Below are 26,005 nucleotides of genomic sequence, written 5' to 3' on the forward strand. Positions count from 1 at the left end.
TCCTTGTCTGTCCTCTTTCACGATTTATCCTCTTTCTCTCCAGGTTTAGCTTTCATCCTGGCTCTCTTCCCTGCACATCATTTCCCTCGAGTGCACGTATTCCCATAGGCATAATCGTGCACATCAACCTATATTTTTGAGAGATTTTCTTCCACCCTGATCTTCTGACTGTAACTGCCTGGTAGATTTTTAATTAAAAATTGTTTTGATGGTGCACCTGGGTGGCTCAGTTAGTTAAACGACGGACTCTTATTTTCAGCTCAGGTCATGATCTCAGGGTCGTGAGATCAAGCCGCACATAGGGTTCAATCCTCAGCGCAGAGTTTGCTTGGGATTCTCTGCATCCCCCCACCCTGCTCATGGGTTCTCTCTCTCTCTCAAATAAATAATAAATCTTTCAAAAATTGTGACTTTTTCTAGTTTAATATAGAGGAATGGCTTAAGCATGTGCGTTTACGCATTCTTTTCTAAACTCCTGGATGAAAATAGTTAATATTTTGTACCATATATTTGCAGAGTGTAGTGTCTACCTGAAGAACATTTTACTTCAAAAGGAAAGATGCTATCTCCAAATGATAAAAAGTTAGAAAAGCTGGATCCGTTTTATCGACCTTCTATGTCCAAGCAGAAGACCAGCGCAGAAATCATAAGTGAAGCACGAAATGCATTAAGAGCAGTTGGGACCCAAAGACCATTTACACCACGAGAAAACCAAAGAAAACTGTTTGGGCCTGCCTCTTCAAGAACACCGGAAAATAGACCTCCTTCCTCCTTCAGGTAATGACCTTTCTCTTGCTTGTACACTCGGATATGTAAGCCACCAGATGACATTTTCCCTTAATTCTAGTTATGGATAGTTGCTTTTTTAAGTTTGGTGTCTGCTAATTACACCTCTTGTATCTATTCAAGATTCCTGAAGATAAGTCTAGACCTTGGGTCCAAGAAGTTGCTTTGGTTTGAAATGGTGGATAGTGGTTGCCGTACCAACTCTATAAAGCAATATGAACAAAGTTTTAAAAAAATCACTATATACATTTCTTCTTTTCATTATTCAGTATTTTTTAATCCCCCTAAAAGCAATGAAAAAGCTTGTTAATAAAATGTTCTAAGTACTATGATTTTTTTTTAATTGCTTCTTCCTCGAGGCTTATGCTTCAAATGCTTTTACTTGTTTTGGGGCTAGAGTTAACGAACATGTACTAGAAATAAACGATTCTTCACAAACTAATATTTCTGTTCATCTCCTGTGCTAGCCTCCATGCATCCAGTTTTGAGTCATCTGATTCCAGGCCCATCTCTGGTGCTCGTCTCAGCCCGCTAGAGCTTGTGAGTACTTTATATGACCATGAGTGCTGTGAAATGGGATTGACCCAAATTGATCCAGCATACTTGGAGTCAGTACTTGTATATGCTAAGAAAAGGATCACATAGACTTAAGTATACTGATAATTTAATATGAAAACAATTTCTTTTATATTTTTTAAATACAATGTTTCGAGTCTAATGAAAACACTTCTATTATTTTCCTATAGCTTAATAATAACGAAGAATATCAGAAATAGTAACCTGGCAAACAGAATGTTTTACAACAGTTTTTGTTTTTCACAATTTTTTTTGTTTTTTGTTATGCATATATGTTATTTTATTTTTAATAGTAACATATACAAATAAGTTATATATATGTGTACCTAAAGAGTCAAAGATTCGTTACCCAAAACACTCCAGGGGTCTCTTATTCCCTTATTCTTCATTCTACCCTTACCAGTGACTCTCACTTTTAACTCTCTTGGCACATTCTTTAGGTATTTACATCCAAAATTTTAAAAAACGGTGTCTTGTTCCTCTCTGACTTGAGTTTGAGGAATTATCTAAAGACTTCTCACTAAAGAAGATGACGATTTAACTCTTGTCTGTCCTCCCACACATCCTCACAACACATTCATCCTTTTTGTCCCCACTGCTATTCCCAATATAGATATATCATATTTTTGGTTAGATCCCTTTTCTCTGACTATGATTATATAAACCCTGTTTACAACTGAGTCTTGAACTAATGACGATTACTTCTCCTTCCCCACACCACTTTTTGCTTTCCCTGGTGTTAATAATTGCCTTGCTTTTTTGTTTTGTATTATTACCGTTTCAAATCCAAACTCGTCCCCAGGGATCTAAATCTCCTTCACATATTCAGGTACATGAGGTATTCTATTGATTCGTCTTTTTGGAGAACTTTCCCCAGTTTCTCCCAGACCATTTACCCTTGGTACCTGGCACACAGCTTGCTTCTCCCTCTTGTGATGGCTTTCCTGTCTCCTGTATCCCAAGTTTTTCTCTTTCTTGATTTACTTTTGGAGTATTTCTTCCAGTAGCTTCTAGAGAAAGGGTTTGTGGGAAGTACATTATTTGAGACCTTGATTGCTGTTTTTCGTCTCTAGAAGTTTGTAGGATTTTTCTCTTTGTTTTCAGTGTTCTGAAATTTCATGATAATGGACCTTTGTGTTAGTTCATTTTCATCCATTGTGCTGGGCACTTTCAATGGAATCTCATGCCCTTCAACTCTGGGAAATGTCTTTGAATTATTTTGGTGTGTCTTCCCCTCTTTTTTGTTCTGTTTGCTCTTTCTGGAATTTTAATTCCAATATATAGGAGTCCCTGGAGTGGTACTTCAGTTTTCTTTTCTTTTTTTTTTTTTATTTTTATTCCCCATCTTTTTTTGGAAGAGACTTTATCTTCTAATTCTTTTGTTGAGTTCATTTCATTTCTGCTGTCATATTTTTAAATTAGTTAATTATTATTTTTAATTTCCCAAAAGCTTTTTCCCTGCTCTAAGTTATCTTTTCTTATATAAGTATTCTTGTGTTTCATGGTTGTAGCATCTTGTCTGAGTATATTAATGATAATCCTGATTTTTGAATTATTTCCTTCTTCCTTTAAAATCTCTATTGTACCGTGTGTGTGTGTGTGTGTGGCTTAAACAACAGAAATTTATTTTCTCACAGTTCTGAAGAGTAGAAGTCAAAGATCAAGGGGGCAGTAGGGTTTATTTCTGCTGAGGCCTTTCTCCTTGGCTTATAGATGACCGTCTTCTCCCTGTGTCTCTGTTGCATTTTAACGTTTATTTTGGTTTCTCTTTTTCATATCAGAGGCTCTCCTCTGATAGCTCATGCTGCTTGTTTGGCTGCTCTTATTTGAAAGTAGAAACATGTGGAATAGATTGGTCAACCCATAGGTGATACCTACCCACATCAGGGAGGACTGCGTGGGCTGTGTTGTTTGTGAAACCCCCAGTAGCGGTGTCTTTAGGGATTAGCAGTATCTTTAGGGATTTCCTCATGGCTAGTTAATTCTCTGTAGAAGTATCTTCTAAGCTCTTGCCTGGAGGATAAGGGCTGGTTGCTAACTTCCAAGAACCAGCTGGAGGAAGAAGGTAGGAACACCTAGCATTCAGTAGGTAAATATTCAGTTAATATCTCTATTTATAAAAAGTACCTGACACCTAACTGTGCTTGGTTAGCCTGACTCAGAGAGCTCTGTTTTACCCCCTCTATGGAGCAAATCTCCCAACCAGGTAGCCTGACTACATGGAGCTGGGAGGGAAGGAGTTACACAGACTTTCAGCCAATCCTCCTTATTTCAATATCTCTTCCCCTTATAGCTCTGCGGCCACAAGTACCTCGTGATACTAGTCCCTCAGACGTTCATGGAATCCGAGTGTTAGTCAAGCTGCTTCTTGATTTTTCTTACTGTATATATGTGTGCATATTTGTGCGTGTGTATGTGTTTGTTTTTGATGAACTATTTGAAAGTAAGTTCTAGATCTTTTAAGACTTCATCCATAAAAATTTAAGTGTGCATCTCATATGAACAAGGATAGTCTCCCACATCACTACAATGTTATGATCAGAGCTCAGAAAATTAACATTACTCAGTAGTATCATCTAATGTACAGTCTATGTTCAAATGACCCCAACTGTCTCAAAATGTATCATATATTCTTGAACTACTCATCAAAATGCCTCCATGAGGAAGATTATGCTTGTTCTTATATTGTAGATGGCAAAAATAAATTTCCAATATAGCAAGCAGGAACCAGTGTGCAGTAAACACTTTGCCAGCCATTGTCGACACATAGTTTCTTATGCTTGCAATCTGGGAACCACGTGGGTCTTGAGCCAGCTGCAAGAGGGCCCCCAGTTTAGAAGCCCACTGGGTCTACCTTGTTGTGTGGTGGCTCTCTGTTTTATGATTCTGTCATTTGACTCCCAAGAATTGTTTTTAATATTCTGTAGTTTTGGGAGATTCACTCAGTTTGGGCCTATTCTTTCCTAAAAATCTCTAGCTGTAGAGTTAACCTAGTCAAAACCAGTCCTTGTCAAACTGGTACAGTCTTTGGACTGCATGATTAGATATTAGGCGACGACAGTATTGCCACTTGCCTCTGTTTAGGGTCATCGTAATTACATTTCTTTACTGCAGAATGGTTAGGTGCTATGTGCAAGGTAAAAGTAGACTCAGAAATCCCCATGTTGGAGTAAAATAACTCCTTTAGTTTGAACTCCTTTTGTTATAGTAGATTATGTAAGGGGCTCTAGTATATATTTCATTTTAAACCATAACTAAAGTTTGGAGCCCCCAGTCAAAAAATTCTGAAAGTGAACTTATACTACCTGCCTTTCCACCTTCTTTTGTTTTTTCCATTTCACCTTCGAGAGAACCCTCTGACTCTGAGGACCACCATCTTGGCAAAGGAGGGAGATAAGGCAGGAGGAGGGCAGGAGGAGGGAGTGGGAGAAGGAGACAACAGGAGGCTGGGACTGGGGTATCTAGGAGATACCCTAGTGAAGAGGCTCACTTGCTGAAAGACTTTGCGAAGACCAACGGACTGAACTTGAACACTTTCTGCCTCTAGATTGCTTTCTCAGGCTAGTTTGCCTTTTAATAACTCCTCAGCTAATCAAGGTAGAGGGACCAAGAAAGCAGCCCATTCCAGCTGCTACGTTTAACAAATCAGCTCACCTCTTTGAACTTGTATGTTTTCCCCTCTCTCTGTTTCTACACCCCCTCCCCCCCCCCGGCCTGTGCTCCTCCCCCACCCCCTCCAGCAGGCAGTGGGCTGCCTCCGCTCAGGGGTGCCCTGGCCCTTGACAACTCAGGCCTTGGCTGCCTGGCCTGACTGACAGGGCGGGGTTCCCATTAGCACCTGTAATCATACAGACGGGAGGGAAACATGGGTACCTACTTGCTGTATCGGTGTGCCCCAGTGCATCTGTTTTCTTTTGTGGCAGCTCCCCACCTTCCCACGGCAGCTTTGAGACGTGGAGCTGTTGGGTGGTGGTAGTTATTTCTGTTTTCATTCTGCTACCCTGGTTAACTGGTGTTCAGATTTATATACACAGGAACAGCTGCTCTCTTACTTCGGATTGTATGAAGTGGGAAAAGAGATGTGCCCCTGTGAATAAATAGGGGATTTTGTCTTTCATCATGATTTTGGTCAAAACAGAATTCTCCCTGTATTTCCTAAACCTACAAAGTCTAGTTGTTTAAGTCCCAAATATTTTTATTAAACTTTTTATTGACTTGCAGAAAAGACACAGATCATAAGAGTGCAGCTTGATAAATTTACACAAACTCACCACACTCTGTAATCAGCATTCAAAAAGAAAAAATAGATCGTTGCCAGCACCCCAGAAGCTGCCTCCCCAGGGTGACTACTGTCTTGATTTCTCACAGCATAGATTAGGGTTGTTTTAAATTGTATTTATTTATTTTAGAGATAGAGAGTGAGCAGGGGGAGGAGCAGAGGGAGAGGGACAAGCAGACTCCACGCTGACCTCAGAGCCCGACAGGACGCTTGATCCCACGACCCTGAGATCATGACCTGAGCTGAAATCAGGAGTTGGACGCTCAGCCGACGGAGCCACCCAGGCGCCCCCGGCATAGATTAGTTGGAGCCATTTTTTACATTTTACAGGAACCATGCTCCAAGTATTTGACAAGTAAAATAATATAATCTATTTTTAAAAGAAAGGGACTTGGAATCCCGTATATACCTTGGGGATAGGGGAAATCCAGGGTAAGGGAAAGCAGAATGAGAATGTCAAAGCCATGTTTTTTTCTGTCACTATTTCTGAATGGGAACATTAGAGCAGTGAGTCCCATGCTGAGAATGACAGAGGAGCCCAGCGACCTGTGGAGAAAATCATAGTAATAGAGGTGCACATACAGCTGCCACATCCAAAGGTTATGTGCTTGTAGGGATTCTTTTTAACAGCTTTATTAAGGTGTAGGGGCGCCTGGGTGGCACAGCGGTTAAGCGTCTGCCTTCGGCTCAGGGCGTGATCCCGGCGTTATGGGATCGAGCCCCACGTCAGACTCCTCCGCTGGGAGCCTGCTTCTTCCTCTCCCACTCCCCTGCCTGTGTTCCTTCTCTCACTGCCTGTCTCTCTGTCAAATAAATAAATAAAATCTTAAAAAAAAAAACAACACCAGCTTTACTAAGGTGTAATTGATACACCTTGCGTAGGTTGTATATTGTATGACTCAGGGTTTTCTGGAAAAAAAGAACCAGTAGTCAGATAGGTAGAGAGAGAGAGAGAGACAGGAAGAGATTTATTTTGAGGGATTGCCTCACATGACTAGGGGGGCTGAGAAGACCCTCGGTCTGCTGTCTGCAAGCTGGAGGCCCAGGAAAGCCGGTGTTTTAATTCCAGTCCAAGCCTAAAGGCCTGAAAAGCTGTGGGGGAGAAGGTAGCAGGGAGCCAGTGGTGTGAGTCCCCATCTGAATGTGAAGGCTCGAGAACCGGAAGCACCAGTGTCCAAGGGGAAAAGATGGATGTTTCAGCCAAAGCAGAGAGGGCAAAAACACCCTTCCTCATTTGCAGGAATTTTTAATACTTGCTTTCTAACTTCCAAGAGGTGTTTTAGTGCGTGTGAGTGTGTGTGTTCTGTTGCTCTACAAATTAAATCATAGCAACTTTCTGAGGTGGGATGTGGCCGACTCCCTATAGAACAGGGGAGACCCTGCCTTCCCATCTGGTGATCAGAGGGGCCATGTCAAAGATTGGGCATGGCCCGCCGTGCGGGGGTAAGGGTCAAGGCCAGGCAGATTCTTTAAATGTTCTAGGAATTCTGTCTTTTTCGATTGGCGTGTTCTGTGAGAATAGCCTTTCGTTCTTCAGTAGACTCCAGCAGTTTTATCAGCCGGAACAAATCCTACAATCTGACTTTCCCAGTGTCCGTGATTATACTTGAGTCACGGGTTAGCGTCATGGCACACAAAACAAGGGAGGTGAAGTGCTCAAGGGAAAATTTCAACTTCCTTGCTCTGTTTTCTGAGTCCAAAAATGAAGTGAATCTTAGAAGAAAAAAGTTTTTACTGTTTTGCTACATAAAAGCCGATTTGCTCCACAAAGTGGAAGAACGTGTGGGAGATGCTGGCAGGGTGGAAACTGATGGCTTGTTTAGTAGTTTTCCCTGGAAGAACTAAAAATGCTTACATGTATTACTTTATACTTTACGTAGTCCAGTGAGATACATGTTTAAATGGAATAAGTAATTTTCGTTGAGGACAGTAGTCACATGGGACTAATTTTTCATTATACAATGATGGATTTTGCACTAGGAAAATAATGCTCTTTATCAAGGAGCAGTTAAGAGGTTTTATCTCACCATCCAGAGATAATTGAGTTATTTTCTTTTGGGTAAAAATTAGCTTGGCATGTGTTCCCTTTTTATAAGATCTTTTACTTACTACCCAAAACATTTATAATGGTTAGGGCATCTATAAAAGAAGCCGTTTACTTTATTCACATTATTATTATTCGGCAGACTTTTCAATCTTTGTTTCAAGATTCAAGATACCCACAGAGGACAGGCATTCTGAGATAAGAAAACCTCGTGTCCACATTTACTACTGAGATTATCCTTATGGATTTCATCTCTCATAACTATAACTAAAGCACTTTTTTTCCCCGTATTGTATACTCTTACCTTTTTTATTACTGTTAGCTTCATAGCCTAAGTCACATTCTTATGAATATTTTGCAACAAGTTAGGGAGACTAAAAAGGAAAGGGACTATTAAGTAAATATAGCATAATTTATGCAGACAAGTGAGTGTTGTTACCTTCAGAAGAGACCCCTCTAAATTCAAAATCTCTTTTCCAGCACGGTTGTGTCAGAGGCTAGGGTCTTGGCTTTTGAGACTTAAAAGTAGCTTGAAACCAAATCTGGTAAATAAAGGGTGAAGAAAGCTAGTGTTTCTCAAGCCTCTATAACCAGAGATGCATGTGTGTCAGTGTCCTTGCAAGAAGGGGCCTCTCTCCGTTTGATAGCTGGGCAAGTACAGAGAAGCAAATGGACTGCCCGCCTTCACACAACTAGAAATGGATTACACTCCAGTTTGGTTTGATTCCACAGTCATTTACTCTTCCCCTATATTAGACTGGTTATTTTATTTACCCTTTTTCTGTATTTAGAAAAATGTGTCTTTAAAGTTATAAAGCTAATTTTTTTTGTCTGTCTGGTTTATGGATTGATTCTGGATGTAAATGAAGAGGAGGATACAAAAAATATCATCATTATTGAAATAAGTAACTTCTTAGAAGGAGAACTCTAGTATGTTCTAATATGTTCTATGTTCTATTAATGTATATGAGAAAATGAGTGTTCGAAGTTAGGTGTCATATATGATAGATAACCTCACCCACTTTTCCAAGTCGTCTGATTTGAGTTTCACACTGGGTTTCTAAAAAGTGTGTTGACTTACCTATTGGATTGAGAGTCGCTCATTTCCCATATTACGTAAGTGACTTTAGGAACTTCAACTTGATTGTTTTTGGTCAGAGAGCTAAAAGCACTTGCTGCCGTAAAATTGCTCTTTTATAAGCAGATAGTCATGTTAAAGTTGGAGGGAGGAAGGGAGGATCACCAAGCAACACCAAAAGTGGGAGTTTAGGTCCCTGTGAGGTTCTGGCCGGGCTGGAGGTGAGATTACAGGGTGCTCTAGGCGGCATAGTGCCCCGTGCTTTGGTGCTGGTATTTTTTAAAGTCTTTAAGGAATTGGAATTTTGCCAGTCATGTTCCTTTTCTAAGGGTATCAGCATAGAATTCTTGAGATGTAGAAAATAAAACATTTTTTAAAGATTTTATTTATTTATTTGAGAGAGAGAGAGAGAGAAAGAGCACAAGTTGGGGGAGGGGTGTGGGGTGGAGTCAGAGGGAGAAGCAGACTCCCCGCTGAGCAGGGAGCTCAGAGTGGGGGAGGGGCCTCCATCCCAGGACCCTGGGATCACGACCTGAGCAGAAGGCAGACGCTTAACCAACTGGGCCACCCAAGCGCCCCAAAATAAAACATTTTTATATTATAAGTCCAAGACAACTTCTTGTTCTTATGTCTTAGACTTTATAATCCAAATTAGTCAAGAATTTTTATAATCTTAAAAAAATACTTTTGTGGAATCCAAAATATGTAAAGATAGTATTTATATTCCCTATAGTTCTTGGCATATATAGGTGCCCGGTAACTGTTCACTGAGCTGGCGAGAACACAGAAACATACAAAGCATTTTGAATATATTGTCTCAAATGTTACAGTCTCATACAGATATTCGTTCCCTAGCATGGATAAATTGTTTTTTCAAACAGGCTGAGTGTGGTAATCAAATATTTAATATAATATACTTGACAAAAAGAATGAAAGCCTGTTATATGTACCGCACTCAGTAAAATGGGCCGGCGAGATGCAGAATCAGGTGGCCAGGACGAAGCGAGCAGAAAACCCTGTGTCCATCCGGAAGTGTCAGCACCAGCTCCAGGGTGCGGGGGAGGGGAGAGTCTTATTTGAGACACGGAAACTCATGCCCATCATTTGAAAAATCTCTTTCCAGAAACCGAAAGCTCCGGCATCTCCCAGCATGGAGGAGGAACCTTGCCTTGCGTTTCCCAAACCCCCAGTGGACCCTGCGAAGATCAGAAGGATAAGCAGTGCCCGGGCTCGCTTATTCAGGGCGGCCTCCCAGGGGGCCCTGCTGCCTGACAGGACCCTGCCTCCCGCTGAGTGTAAGGCCGGGTGGCATCCTTTGGAATCGGGGGGCGGGCGTGTTTTTTGAATTGGCTCACGAACGCTGTTTTTACATGATTTTTTTTTTCAAACCCTACAAGATTTTTACATTAACTAACACTTAGTGAATATTGTGCAAACCTGGTTAAGAAAGAGTGTTCGTATATTCTTCTGGGCATTTATGAAGAATACCTAAATAGCACAGTTTTTTAAAAAATAAGTTACTTGGTAGGGAAAGAATATTAGGGTGAGTGTTTTCTGAGGAAGGAGTTCACCTATATTGGAAATAAGTGATTTTTAAATTAGAGTTCAAAGAGTTGTTAATTTCATTAGGCACGGTTAAGATTCATACGATGTGCCCTACGCTTAGGTCTTTGAAAATACCTTTCCAATCCCATGTGACAGTGTAAGCTGAAGTTGGATGGAGCTTTTCCAGTTCTTTTCCACAGAATTGCCAGTGGGTATCTAAACCTGGAAACAGAGAAGCTACAAACCTCAAGTTCGAAGGTGTGCCCCAACCACTGGAACCACCCCTGTCCGGAGTATACTAAGAGTTTTTCAAATTCTGCAGGAAATGACCATTAGTGAGATGGCAATCAATTTAGTGGATCACCAGCATTTAAAAAACAAATGAAATAGAATAGAATGGAAAACATCAGGGCATATCGCAGACAATAAGGGTAGGTATTGCTTCAAAGAGACCTCACTGTAGTCATGGACATGTGTATTCAGGGTCGTATTACCAATTTATTATATATTTATATTAAACTATATTGTGAATTTATTATTATGTGTAGTCAAAAAGTTGGAAAACCACTTTACCAGGGGCTGACCCAAATGGCCCTCCTTCAGTCAGTAAGGCTTGATGAAGAAGGGTAGGTTTACAGTTACAGAGAGGACATACCCAAAGATGGATCCCCAAAGTTACAAGCCACCACCTGAGGACCCCACTTGCTTGACATACAAGCGTTTTCTTTTAGTTAGTCACTAACATTTAAATGTAGAAGATCTCATGGAAGAATCCAGATTTATGGCCTCTTGTGGGAAATTGGAAGATCTAGCAACACTGGGCCCCCGTTCCACGGAGCACCCACCCCTGTTAGCCCAGGGTATGAGCTGCAGCTCCCTGTGTCTCCCCGGCCCACTTTCCTTGTTTCCTGGCCCCTCCAGTCCCTCATGATGCCTGACATAGCCGAGGAGGTAGAAGCAAGAAGGAAGGAAGAGACAAAGAGCAATACAGAGTGTGCGGGTCCCACCATAACGGATGCTGTCGCGGGATGTCCGATTAGGCTACTCGCTTTACCGCAATGTTCCAGTTTGTTTCTTGTCTAACAGTCAGGCAATCAGGTATTTACTGAGCCCCTTCGAAGAGCCAGGTACCACCCTAGGCCCGTAGGGTCCTGCCCTCAAAGCGCTTGTGAGGGGAGATAGACAGTGAACAGGAAGGAAATGAGGTAATTTGGGTTCCAACAAGGGCTATGAGGAAGGTAAGCAAGATAATGGGATGGAGAATGTCCGTGGCGGGAGTACTTTGTGTGAGCTCAGGTGGCATCGGAATGTGTCCTTGAGGAAGTGGCCCCTGAGTTGAAATGTGACTGATGAGAAGGAGGTAGCCATGTAGAAAGCTGTGGACAATGTGCCTGCGCTGAGGGGACAGCAAGGCCCGAGAGGGAGGTCACTCCGGTGGAGGAGGACCCGAAGGCCGGTGTGGCTGGAAGATGGTTAACCCTGGGGACATGGAGAGAGTGGAGGCCACAGCCCAGCAGGGCCAGGCTGGGGAAAATGGCCCACACTCTATGCTGCGTGCCCTGAAAACCCAGGGCAGGGGACAGACCTCGTCTGACTTAAGTTTCTCAACTATAGCTGCACATTAGAATCACTTGAGGAGCTTTTCAAAGGTTCCAGCACCAGGGACCCAGTCAGACCAATTAAACCAGAAAGGAGTGGTATTTGCAGGAGCCAAGTCCTTGCCAACATGAGAGGGAATGGGATCTGGAGCCCAGGGTTTGGGGTGAGGTCAGACGGTGTCACTAGGAACAGTGTCACTCCTTATAAACGGGCTTGGCAGAGCTGGTGTGAGGGCACTGGTGTTTGCTACATGTTTCGCTTCTGAGCCAGAAGGCTGCATATGCGTTTCGTGCATTTAACTCTTAGCTCTGAGGTGAGAGCCCTGCTGCTTACTGAGCTGTTCACAGCTCTGCGCAGGTGGCTGAGGGGACGATGCTTCACCCACCATCCTCATCGTCTTTGCTTCCCTCGTGGCTTTGCGCCTTCCCTTCTGGGCCCCCTGCCCTTGTCTGCACAGCCGCGGCACAACGGTGCTCTGGGAGGTGCGGTCTGCGGGGTCATTTCCCAGCCCTGAGGCCCTCCTCGCTCCGCCGAGGGGTCAGAAGCATGGCTTTGCTGCCATTCTTGTACCCACCCTGTTTGCAGGTGCCCACGGCTCCTCAGCCCCGAGGTCTGGGTCAGCACTCAGAAAACAATGGCAGTAAAAAGTCATTGTCATGTTAAAAGCACACATTGCCCCCATGAGAACAATATGTTTTAATGCTCCAGGCTCCGAATCATTGTCCTTTGTGCAAGAGCTCCCTGGGCTTTGTTTCGGAGTCTCTGTTGTCTAGCACTGCTATCTTTGGGGGGGGGGGGGAGGTGAGGGCAGCGTGCTTGGAGACAGAGGGTGCATCCCTGCCTTTGATGGGAAGTCATTTGTAGCTGACTCTGCCACAGGCCGGGCGAGGGGCGTGGTGGCCGGTTTGGAATTGCTGATTTGAGAAAATGAGAGGGAAGAGAGAGGAGTAGTCATCGTCGTAGGATCCGCCGTGTAACTGCTCTGTGTTCAAATAGGCCTTTCGGCTGGTGGTGGCAATGTTGCTAATGCCGCCCAGTTACCCGAGCTGGACGGAGATGGCGGTCTCCACCTTCTCACCGTCCCCATCCTCCTTGCCTTCCCAGAGCCCTCGACAGGTGCCTAAATGGGATTCCTAAGTGTCTCCTGGCTCTGCACGTTCCTTTCCCACCACTGCTGCCCTGCTGTCAGCACCTCTCACCTTGCACCTGGTCTTCTAGCGCCCCTGTCTTGCTCCACGCTCAGCCCACTGAGGACCCTCCACCCTCGGAGCAGCCAGAAGAGCCTGGAGAAACCAAGCTGCCAACCACACATGGCTGTGAGCAGCAGCCTCATCCCCTCATCCCAGTGGACCATGAAAACTGATTGTTGTCTGTGTGTGCCATCTGGGACAAGGGGACAGGAGGCAAATAAAAATCAGATTGCATCATCTTCTTGCTGAAAACCCTGCAGAGGGCTCCCTATGCCTGGGGGAGTGTTTGCCAAACTGAGTCCCAGCTTTCCCTTGGAAGAGGGGTTAGCACTCAGATCAGTCTGCCTGCTCCCTCCCTCGTGGAGAGTCCCAGTGCACCTGGGCATATTTGAGGGTTGGTAAAGATGCCTATTTAATCTTACTTCAACCCAGCATTTTATAAACGTGCTTGACTGGGGAATCTGTCTTTTGAAGAATGCAGTTTGGGAAATACTGACCTGGCAAACTTTCTCTGTAAAGGGCCAGAGAGTAAATATTTTAGACCAAATGGGTCATACAGTCACTGTCCAACCTACTCGACTCTGCCGTTGTAGTGGGAAAGCAACATTAGGCTGATTTATGGCCACCGAAACTTGAATTTCCTGTCATTTTCATATGTTACAAAATAGAGTTCTCCTTTTGAGGTCTTCCCAGCCATTTAAAAATGTGAAAACCATTCTTAGCTCGCAGACTATACAAAAACAAGAGGCAGGCTAGATTTGGTGGGTAGTTGGCTGACTTCTGGCCTAGGGGATGCAGTCCCTACTCCTCAGCGTGGACAGCTCTATAGTGATCTGGCCCCAACCCAACATTCTAGGCCCTTCTCTTGACTTTCCTTTGCCTCCCATCCACAGCCTGTGCACCAGCAGTATGGACCTCCTTGCAGTTCCCCACACCTATCCTGCTGCTTCAAACTTCTTGCGGCATCTGCTATATAATTTGCTGGACCCAGTGCAAAATGGGAATGTGGAGCTCTGTTCAAAAATTATTGAGAATTTCAAGATGGCGACAGCAAAGCATTCAACTAAGCGTAGGGACTTCTAAGTGTGGGACTCTGCTTGACTGTACAGCTTGTATACACCTAAAGCTAGCTCTGACTCCAGACTTTTGTTCCTTTTTCTCAGAACTCCTTTTTGCCTCCTGTTAATCCTTCAGAATACTTCTCAGGCTCTCCTCTATGAATCCTTCTCTGACCAGTTCCCAACCCTTTAGGACTCTCCTCTTCCGTGTACCGTCCTTCCCTGGCTCCGACCACACTGTACTGCGTTTCTCTCTTTACACGTCTGCCTTTCTGTCTTCCCCTATTAGACTCAGCAACTTCAGTAGGAAAAAAGGTTTTCTTTATTTGTAGCCCTAAAACAGGGATGAGTGTATAGTAGGTGCCAGAGCCTCTCTGTGAGATGGAACAGTTCCCACACGGTAACACTGCTTGTGGTAGACCCGTGATCCATTCCAAAATTAGTACAGCGTGCCGCAGACATTTACCAGGGACACCCAGGGCGTTGTCACTCCTGCTCAGTTTAATGGTGGACCTTCCGTCAGGGGTCGGAGTGAGCCCCAGGCGGCTCCTCCGTTCAGTAATAGCTGATGAGCTCCCTCCAGTAGATTGTGAAGGTAGAGGGGCTGCAGCAGCTCCGCCCCTGAGTACGGGCGTGCTTTCCCTTCCAGAACAGAAGCTCCCTGATGGCTGGGACTTCTTGTTCGGTGCTAGACCGCCAGCACCCGAAACAGCACCCGACACCTAGCAGCGAGTGCCTGATAAATATTCATGGAGGTAATGAATGAAAGAAACCAATGCTAAAATGTAGAAATTGGCTAAAAATGCATTACCTCATACAAAATCTGTGCTTTGTATTTCAGTAATGAAGATATTTAAGGCAGCAGGGTGCCACAGAGAGAGCTGTAGACCCAAAGTCGGGACTCTTGGGTTCCCTTAATAATGATGACAGTAACTTCTAGGTTTTGAGTAAAATCACTTTACTAGGCCATATCATTTGATTCTCAGCACATTCCTAAGAGGTGGGGACCACTGAGGAAGGTGAGAGAAAAGTTGAGTGACCTGCCCACATCACTCGGCCCGTGACCCTAGGTCTGATGGAAGGCAAAGCCTACACTCTTTGCACTGTCCAGTCCTGCCCCCCGCCCCGAACTTGCTCTGTGAACTTAGACTGGTCACTTAACGTTCGTGTTTTCAGTTTTCTCATCTGAAAAATGAAGTTTAGACTAGCTGATCTCTAAGGTTCCTTTCAGCTTTAAAATTCTTTGTTTTGAAAGCAGGGAGCTTGGTTGGAGTAGACGAAGTGGTTTTGTTGGTTTTTATTGGTTTGTTCAAGTGCAGAAAAGGAAACCTGGAGTTGTTTTGGAGAAGTTTCCAAACAGTATTTTTCTATATGAACGTCATCTCTACCTTCCCCTTTATCAGAAACCCAAGGGTGGCAGCAGCCTCACAGATGAGCCATTCCTAATGGCCACTTGCTGATAAAGAAACAGTGTTGTATCATCAGCCTAAGAATTTGCAGTCATACTCACAATAGATGTTTCAGTTTAGGGAGTGGACTTCTGTTTGCAACTCTTATCGTCTTAGTCCTCTTTACAAAGCCTTTTAAGCCAATGCCCTCCTCTTCCTATTGCCTAGCAGTGGCGTATAAGGCCTCCACGATCTGGGTGCTGCCCCTCTGATCAGCTGTCTTCCTCTTCTCCCTCACATACTCCTGTTGTGCCTTAAGCATGCCAGGCGTGCTCGTGCCATAAGACCTCCATACCTGCTCTTCCGTCTGCAGGGAATTCTTTCCCTGGTCCACCGGTGGCTAGATGTCTCACCTCCATTGCTTACCATGTCCACCCTCTTCAAAACTGCTGCCTGCCCCCATCCCCAATCCTCTTTAAGTTTCTCCATTTTTCTACTTTTGCTTTATTTCCATAGTACTTATTATCTTATATCATGTACCTCATTTATTATGGTTTGTTATTTATTATCTGTTTATACCTACAAAGTCAGGGATCTTTGTTTTGTCACTGATACATCCCAAGTGTCTAGACCGGTGCCTGACATCAGGGAGGCACTCAGTATTTTTTTTACAGATTTTATTTATTTGGGAGAGAGGGATGTGGGGCTCGATCCCATGACCCTGGGATTATGACATGAGCTGAAATCAAGAGTCAGACATTTAACCGACTGAGCCACCCTGATGCCCCAGCACTCAATATTTTTTGAATGAAAAATTGTTAACATAATCAAATTCAGGAAAAGGAGTCATCATTCTGAGATGCAGAAGTATTTATGTGGACTGAGTTATTCATAAACCTACATTTGCGTGTTTGTCCTCGGGTAGACTCAGAGAGTAGAGAGAAGATCCCATTCATTTTTGATGAGTTGATGGTGCCAAGCCTGAAATAGTGGTGAAGTCTTGTAGATTTTGGCCACAGAATTCCAGACTTGATTATAAGTAGTATAAAATTTTTAAATTGTATAAATTCTTATATTGGAAAAACATATTGAAATAGTGATTCCTAAAATCAGAAATGCTTTGACAAAACATCTCCTTGATTGTTACAGCAAAGAAGACAGTGGAATCCAAGGAAACAGTTGTGATGGGGGACCCTATGGTGAAAATAAATGGGATTTATTTAACAGACTCCAATGCTGTTGGCCACTTAAAGAGTCATCCACTTCAGCTAACTTACGATGGAGGCTTCAGCGAAATCAAGGAGCAAGAAATGTTCAAAGGGACAACATCCTTGCCATCTCATCTCAGAAGTGGAGGGTCAGTATTCTTTTGATTTAGTTTTCTCGTTAGGATAAATGTGTCATATACTAGTTAGTTTCCTAATCTTATGTAGATGATTGATTTGCATTCTCCCTTTTACATAAACACATTTTTAAGTTAATGGTGCATGAATAGGAAAGATTTTTTTCTCATGGCTAAATGCAGTTGGTTTTACATCATTCCTGATTTAATCCTCAGGAAAACATTTATTCATACCTGCCACACGCTGCGTTGATAGGCCTGTCAGAATAGCTTTTGCTTTAGTTGGGCTGTCCCAGCCAGCCCTCGAGTGAGGAGTGATTGTTCTGTTCGTGTGTTATTTGGGATTCTTGCCTGGCCTGCAATCTCTCATTCCCTCCCTTTGGATTAGTTCACTGTTGTTAATTCCACCAAAGAGTAGACACTTATTTTATTCCCCAGTAGAAACTTGGATTTAAATATTTATTTTGCAAATAAGTAAATAGTTAAAACAGGAGAATCCTGTAGATTTCTATTGTCTGTGATAGCCCTCTCCTAATCCCTCCTAAAATGAATTATTGGGAATTACTTTATTTCATACCATGTTCCTAGATGGGGCTTTCTGGGGCTTCCCCTAGAAAATTGAGGCGCAATTTTCTTACCATATTAAGGTTTGTGGAGAAATGTTCACTGTACGGACCATGTGAATTCTCACCGCGGTGTTTTCCTAAAGAATTCTTGATTGCCTGGGGACTGGGGTGGGGGGGGGGAGTGGGGAGAGCAGCCTCTGTTCTCCAGCCCCAGCCAGTAATGATGCAAAGATAGGCAGAAGGTCTTGGACTGGACTGGGTCATTCAGTTAAAGATATTTTTCTGTGACTTTCCGTTGGGTCATTGTGGACAACTGCCTGGTTCCAATTTGCTTAACAAGATTAAATTCCATGGGCCGTTTTAAGACCGAGTACTTACTTGTTGCCCTCACTTTAGATTTTGGGTCTGACTTTGGCTTGTACACAGGCAGTGCGCTTAAAACTTTTCCCGGAACTGGCTGCTTGGCAGCTGGTTAGTTTAGCTGAACTGACCTTGTCTGCTGACACAGCCCGAAGAGTGTCGCACACGCAGAATTTATATTAGGCAACCTAGTAGTCCTGGTAATGTTGCTTTGCATTCAGAACATTTTTTAAATGAAGGGAAAAATGAAATGTCTCCTTAAGTGGAAGAGAATGACTTCAAATTGGGACTTTGGGAGCTGAGCACAAAACATCAAACTGGCCATTGCAACCAATCTTTTCCAGTTGGTGAGTAAGAATAGGGCTGCAGACCTCAGAGCTTAAACATAAAAGACGGCAGGAGAGCTTGTGTTCCTTCGGCACTGAAGTGAAAAGGAAACATTTATCTTGCTGCACCCATCCTTACAGTAATTAAAGTTGACTAGGAAAAACCAGACAAGAGCTGTTTTATTTTATTTTATTTTTTGCAAACCTTCAGATGTTGCAGAATAATCTGGCAAGCCAGAGTTCATTATGTCTTCCTCAGTCGGGGACAGCGGCGGCATTTTCAGTGGCATATTTTATCCCACCAACAGCAAAGGAGAAATCAATTAGGGACTGGAAGCACTTCTTCCTGACCGTCCAAAATTATGAGGCGTCGGCAGCCCTAATTGTTTTCCTTTTGTTTGGTGAGGACAGCTCTTGCGTCGGGTAATGACTGTGTCTGAGTCGGGTCTGCAGCGCACCCCGGCGAGTTTAACTCCCAATAACATTTCTGCTTTATGAATCTTTACCTCCTTGAATCATGGATGGGGTTTTGTTGACGTGGTGCCAAACAACCAGTTTATACAGTAGGATTAAAACAACCCAGAAAATGGAAACTATTAGCAATTCTTTCATTAATTACATTTGTGAATCAATCTGGGACACTTGATAATTGTTTCTCGTAAACATTTAAGTGAAGAATTCCAAGAAATGATCTTTGCTATGCAGTGGAGTATTCCCAGTTTCGATGCTGAAGCCTTACTCAATTAACATTTTTCCGTCTTTAAACCCGGATGTGGTAAATGAAGACTTGTCAGTGAGCCGGGCCGGCAGAAGAAGGGAGGGAAGGGAATGCAAAAACTAGAAAAGGAGGAGGCTTGAGAGGACACCGGCTCGAGAAGGAGCCCAAGCAGGTCTCGGAAAGGGGACAGAGGAAGCGAGGACCTTCCTCCCATGCAGGGTCCTTACCCACCCGCTCAATGAGGGGGCGGGGGGTGGCCACCTTCAGGCTGCCTGCTTCTGGGCTGGGGAGAGAAGGGAGCAGCTTCTTCCAGCGGAATAGCTTTGATTTGTGCCCCCTTAATTTAGAGTATGGATAACTCAGACCCGGGATGGACTGGAGTTTCACTTTATACTGGTCGTGATGGGGTAAGGATTTGCTAAGCAAGCCATCATCATAAACAAGATCCTGGGGGGACTTTCTAACTTTCCCAAAGAGAACATACTCTGAAGTCCTTATGCAACCATCATCTTCAAACAGTGTTGCAATCCGACAGTCTCTGTGTGTCTAGTTAAGGGCCCATTTAAGCTTTGGTACGACTGTCCCTTAGCGACACTCCGTTTTCTCTTATTTTGTGTGGTCATGTGGATTGAAAATAATAAAGCTTTCGCTAAAATATGAATGTATGTATATCTCTATCCATCTATCCATCCATCTGGGGGTTCAGTCTGATGAACCCCTTCGTATACCTGCTTAAAAACCTTTTAAGGCTTTCTATGTAAATAGGGTTCAAACTGTTGTGGTTTGGAAATGTGACCGTCAGCAGGAAAGCCCAAGAACTCTTTGCTGGGAACCGCGATCCTTGGATTTAGGTTTGGTTCTCTGTCAGCCATTTGACTTCTCTGTATGCTCTCCGACAAGTCTCTTACCCTTTCAGGGGCTCAGTTTTGTACTCTGTAAGGTGGAAATAACCATGCTCCTCCACTCCCATCTCCCCCTGGCCTTCACTGTGGGTTGTGGGATGATTTATAAGGCTCGAAAGCCTTATCTGTAAACTGTCAAGGGCCGACAGTATTTTTGGAATCAAAAAGAAGAAAAGAGGGCTTCTGGTTAAAGATGGTAACGCAGAGGCATTCTGCAGAAACTGAACTAAAGCAGCGAAGAATGAAGAACACAGAAGTAAATGCCATCAACGAAGCCGAAACCCGGTTCCAGCCCGAAACGACAAAACACGGAACAAACTTTGCACCGCAGCGTGGGCTTGATTTTTTTGTCTACCCAGCATACTTGCCTTTGGAGAGCGAGCCATCCTGCATCAGGCTCAGTCCATGTTTAGAGAAGGGCTGGCCCTGTCTTCCCTGCCCACCTTCCCAGGGGTCCAGGGCTGATTATGTGGCCCCGGACTGGCCTTCCAATTTCTCCAATCCACCAGCCCCCAGCAGTTCATTCAGAGGCGGGCACCTGATCCAAAACAGGCCCACTGATCCCTCTGGGCCTTCTGCCAAAGCCTGTGAGGAAAGTGCTCTCTCACGTTATAAGCTGCAAGGATGATGTGCTCTTAGAGCCAACAGTGGCCCTTTCATTGCCTCGTGGAGGGTGACTCTGAGGGGGGATGTGATATATAAACAGAGCTAAGGAAATGGAGATCGTGACCAAGTTTGATGATTCATATACCCCTAGATCCAGCCGTGCCTGAGGCCACCGTGTCCACATTGTAGACTGCTCTGTTTTGTGAACCAATATGTTCCTCTTTCTTTCTTTCCTTCTCTTTCTTCCTTTCCTTCTCTTTCTTCCTTCCTTCCTTCCTTTCTTTCTTTCTTTCTTTCTTTCTTTCTTTCTTTCTTTCTTTCTCTTCTTGCCTTTCATGATTTTGACAGGGACAGCTTGTAGTACTTCAAATTAGACTTTTGTCACTTGCAGTAGTGCAACCAGGAGTCTAGTTAAACTGCTGGACTCTATGAAGTATAGATAAAAGACAAGGGGTAATTCGAGAGCAGACACCGACCTCCTCAGACTTAGACCAAGAAACAGATATAACTAAGAGTAAGTCTCTTAGTTCAGAAAGGTATACATCCGATAGTCTTTAATTAAAGAAATGAGACTTAAGGGTGTGGGCCAGCCACAGAAAATGTGGAGATGTCCCTGTAAAGACCTCATTCAGGATCCAGATGGTGAAAGGACAAGGAGGATGATGCTGAGGGCGACGATCTCCTGGTTTCCTGTAGGCCAGCTGGTGCGTGCCTGTGTGCGTGCGTGTCGAGGTGGGGGGAGGGAGTTCGCTAGGGTCAAACTCCAGGAGCCTATCACGGAACAGGGCTTTTCTGTGAGTCACAGCAACTTGCCACACACAGACTAAGCTTCAGGTCAAGAAAAAGAACAGACTTAGTGAATGGATGTTGAAGAAAGCTGACTCAAGTTGAAGCTACAGAACACCCTGATTCTCCCCCTCTCTGGAGCCTCTTCATTCTCCAGCAAGTAAGCAGCTCTGTTCAAAGATAAATAAATAGGAAGACAAGAGTTAACATAGAACTCGAGCACAGATGTGTAAAAGCATAACAAAAGACAGATGAAGAAAATGGATCACAAAAGGTATTCTCCTCTAAAAACAAGAATTAAAACAATTTTCCGTAGTGTCAAAAGTTTTTTATAAAAGGGAAAAGAAGCTCTTTTTTGGGTTATAAGAATTCTAATTACAGATTCTAAGCTCCCTAAAGAGATGAAAAATATGTTTGCAGTTCTCAAGGAATAAAAGAAAAATGTATAAACACAGAGAGGAAAGTCATATTAGAAATAAAGTGAGAATAAAAACAGAAAAAATGCAATGAGACATGGTGTACAGGCTGGAAGAAATCCGACAAAAAGAAATGAATGCGAAGATATGAAAACGATTAGAGCAATTGAGGTAAGACAGGAGACATGGCACTTGCATCCCCAAGGAGAGAGTCTTCCTCCTCTCCCCCCACCCTTCGTAGTACTAGCTCACGTCCAGCAACTTAGTGCCACGTACTCTTCCAAGTGATGTACCTATGTTAGCTCATTTGATATTCACAAGAACCAACTGACAAGGGAAGAGACATCTTTCTGAAATAAAAATTTGAATCTGAATCTCAGTGGACACGTCAACAAAATTTTACATGGACTGCTCCACACTTAGGTACTTCCAACCATGTGCAGCACTAGAACACTACCCAGGACATAGTACACACTCACTTAGTGACTGTCGATTGGGTGGATAAATGGAAGAAAGTATCCTGTGGCCATCCAGGCTGAATAAGCACGTCCCATGAAAGGAGGAAAAGGCAGGCTGCCTCTGGCTTTATTAGAGCACCTCTCAGTGTCAGAAGACAGTGCAGTGATGTCTATGAAGTCCTGAGTATGAGAAGGATAGCCCAAGATTGTGTTGGTGTTCGGGAAAAAGGCAACAGATAGACATTTCCAAATGTGAATGAACTTGGGGACTGTATCACACATGCACTTTCTAGAAAACTTTTCTTTTAAAAGAATGTGTGTATGTATGTATGTATTAGAGAGAGAGAGCGAGGGCAGGGGGAGGAGCAGTGGGAAAGAGACTCTATGCTGAGTGCAGAGCCCACAAGGGGCTCATCGCATGACCCTGAGAGCATGACCTGAGCCGAAACCAAGAGTCGGATGCTTAACCGACTGAGCCACCACCCAGGTGCCCCTAGAAAACTCTTTGCCATCAAAATGATGAGTCAAAATTCAGAAATGAGGAGGCATTCATGGTGAGTATCGACTTTATTTTCATAGTGAATCAAAACTCTGAAAATGATGGTTATGGAACAGAAGCCTTAATGATGTAATAGTAATATAAATAACCCAAACCAGTACTTGGGAGGAAGTGTGAGAGCCAATTATTTCACTTGATAAGAGGGAATAGATTTGTCAGTAGCTACAGTCTGAAATTGAAATATAAATTTAAAAAAGAATATTTCAGCATTCTAATGTTTTTCATTTTTTTTTCTTAACTTCAGAGAGATCTTTTAGAAACTAATATCTCTTGGGAAGACTCATTCATCTGAAGTTCTACAATTCCTTCAGTTTCATCTCAATTTCTGTTTCTCTGTTAAATTCAATTAAAATTTATACTGAATACTTTAAAATTACAGTGACATGTATGGTATGATCCTATTTATATGTATCCTTTACCTGCCCTCCCTCCAAATCACTCTTCTGTTCTTTCTTTTCTCTTTTCATCTGAATATGTGCAAATATGTCTGGAATGATGTTTACCGTATATTAATATTTATTTCTGGGTGGTGGGATCCTGGATGATTTTTTTTTAATCTTTGTACTTTCTTATATTGCCTGGCCTTAAAAATTAATAAATATGTCATTTTTTCAAAAATAATGAAGTCATTATTATTTTAAGAAATTAAGGGTCATGTGGCTGAGAAACCGTTTCCATTCGGAAAAGAGAGGCACTGGCCAGAATGGTTTTGCAGAATCCCACCTTATTCAACCATTTCCATTTAATAAGCTTTTCTTGGTAAGCAAAGCCCCGTGCTGAGGGGTCGGGGGTGCAGGAGGGGGGATGGTGGCGATAGGAGCGGAGAAATGGACTCTGCCCATGAGGTGCTTACGTGACAGTGGGCTTACTGCTCATGCGTGGTCTCTGCAAGAGCCGCATCCACATCACCTGGGAGCTTGCTACAAATGCAGCATCTCAGGCCCCATCCCAGACCTACTGGGTCTGAATTTTCATTTTTATAAGACAGCCAGGTGATTTGAATGCACAGGAAAGTTTGGGAAGCATTGTTCAGTGATTAACTCCGGTGCTGGGGGAGTGAAAGCATGTGTCCTGGGAGTTTAGGTGTGAGAGCACCTCATTCTGACCTGATGATCAGGGGAGGTTTCCTGGGGTACGTGGGATCGGGATGCTTCTGGAGGCTGATTTTCAATAGGATGGGACGTGGTGTTCTTTGCTAAAGGAGCGGCAGAAGTGGAGGGGTGTTTGACTTGGTGGCAGCAGGTTCGAAGAAAGGCAGATGGGCTGGTGCGGGAGGACTGTAGGCTGCAGGGAGCCACTGGGAAGTTTCCAGCTGAAGACTGACTCCAGCAGCAGAGTGAAGGACCGGGAGAGGGGAGAGCCTGGGACAGAGGAGACGATGGGGAAGCAGAGGTTGTAACAGAGGTGGAAGATGGCCATGTGTCAGCAGCCCATCAGGACGGTAGAGGGGAAGAAGAGACGGTAAGCTGTGCAGGGCCAGCGTCTATAGTAACGTGTTGGGGAAGAGGGCAGGCTCAGCCCCTCTCCCCCATGAGGAAGTCCTCTTGGCTGCAGCAGTGGGAAGTTACAGGGCTTTTCACACGAAGTGCCTTAAAGCTGTGGGGCTCTGAAGGTTAAGGCAAGCATGAACTGGTGGGCTTGTACTTGAAGCCAAGGGAATTTGAGCTTAACTAAGTGAAGCTAACATGGTTAGCTACAAAGTTGTGTCTAATCAGGTTTATATATGTAGAGCTCGAATAATAACCACTTCGTGGTTACTGAAAAAGATACGAAGATTATATGTGTAATTTTAAGATATGTATTTTTAAAAATCTTGGGCCACAACCCAATGCTATAGATACCTTGGAGGACTAAAACTTTGACCTTATGAATCTTACTTTAAAATCATATTCTTCCATTTCTTTGTGCTTGTGTGTAACTGTTTAAGTAGAATTCTATTTTTAACATTAGTTATTGAGACAGAATGCTAATGTTCTTAATGCTAATACGTCTGGAAACTATGTATCTGACGCTTCAGGCCACAAAGACATGATTAAGGGACCTTCCCTCCCACCCCCCACTCCTTGGTGGTGGCCTTCTCAAATTGCAGGCAAAGAATCTAAGAGACTATGAAGCAAGGGTAAGCAAACCAAGGCCCACGGGCCAAATTGAGCCTATTACCTATTTTTGTAAATAAAGTTTTATTGGAACACAGACATGTTCATTCAGCTCTTGTCTGTGGCTGTGTGCACACTCCAGCAGCGGAGTTGAATAGCTATAGAGGCTGTATGGCTGCAAAGCCTACAATATTTACTTCCTGACTTGAATCTATACAATTTAAGTCTAATTCTAAAAATGAAGTGTCTTTTTCTTAGGGAAAGGGAAAGTTTAGCTCCAAATTTGCTAAATTTTCTTTTTATCATATGCTTATGATAATGAGCACATTTAAAATTTAAATACACTTTAAAATTTTAAACATACCTTTAAGATTTCCTTTCCCATTTTCTTACATGTAATTTTTTTCCAAATGGAAATAAATTTATTGCTTTTTTTTCACCTTAATTCCAAATCCTTCTTAATGTCTTTATAGTTACTGCTTTAAAGCAGGAGTCAACAAGCTATAGCCCAGGAGCCAAGTCCGGCCAGCCACCTGTTTTGTTTCATTTTGTTTTACAGCCCTTGCGCCAAGAACGGTTTATACGTTTTTAAGTCATTACATTTAAATGGTTACAAAAGTACTTACATGGTAGCCTCTATTTTGCCATATGGCCTGCAAAGTATAAAATATATATTGTCTGGCTTTTTAAGAAGTTTTCTTTTTAAGAAGTTTTCTGATCTCTGGCTTAATTGGAAAAGCTGTCTAAATAACAGTGCAATCTGAGTTGTCGAATATTTTTAAAGAAATATACTTTATTTCTTCAGTGTATATATGGTCCGGAAGTAGATGTTGCCAATGTGACTGAGTGGTGGATGAGCACTAGTAACACAGGCAGTCTGTGTATGGCGTTGCCTTAGCTGGAGAGCTTGGTTCTGGTTATTCAGTCAAATGTAGGACTCTTGTCGGTGATTGGGAAGAGAAGACCTTGCTTTTGCTCTGAAACATATTGGCAGTAGATCAGGGGCCTGGGAATGCCCTAGCCATCTTGCTGTCTTCTGTACTCCCACCTGATTACAGATGGAACTGAAGGAAGGGCAGAACTGAGAGAACTGCAGAAAGATAGAGCTAACGCCCTGATCACACCACACCTAAAACCCACCCTAGTGTCTGACTTTTAGGTTATGTGAGCCAACACATTCCATTTACTGGTTAAGCCTGTTAGAATTAGTTTTTTTGTTATTTGTAGATGAAGATACCCTAACTAATTAAATGGTGTTATTCTGCCTCTAAGAAGAAGTTCACAAAAGAGCTTTAAAGAATAATTTCTGGGATTGTTTTATTGTTGG

General features: G+C 43.2%; 1 protein-coding gene across 3 annotated transcripts in view; it reads left to right on the top strand.

Annotated features, from left to right (window-relative positions):
- The window catches only part of ARMC2 (armadillo repeat containing 2), a 99,674-nt gene that overhangs the window by 6,933 nt on the left and 66,736 nt on the right, over positions 1-26,005 (top strand). For all 3 annotated transcript variants that reach the window (XM_040627607.1, XM_040627606.1, XM_040627605.1), the window contains exons 2-5: positions 517-777; positions 1,254-1,326; positions 9,887-10,058; positions 16,693-16,900. In XM_040627607.1, coding sequence (XP_040483541.1) covers positions 560-777; positions 1,254-1,326; positions 9,887-10,058; positions 16,693-16,900 — 671 coding nt within the window. In that variant the 5' untranslated portion in view covers positions 517-559. The remainder of the gene's footprint in view (positions 1-516; positions 778-1,253; positions 1,327-9,886; positions 10,059-16,692; positions 16,901-26,005) is intronic.

Source organism: Ursus maritimus, unplaced genomic scaffold (assembly GCF_017311325.1).
Source record: "Ursus maritimus isolate PB19 unplaced genomic scaffold, ASM1731132v1 scaffold_13, whole genome shotgun sequence".
Lineage (NCBI taxonomy): Eukaryota > Metazoa > Chordata > Mammalia > Carnivora > Ursidae > Ursus > Ursus maritimus.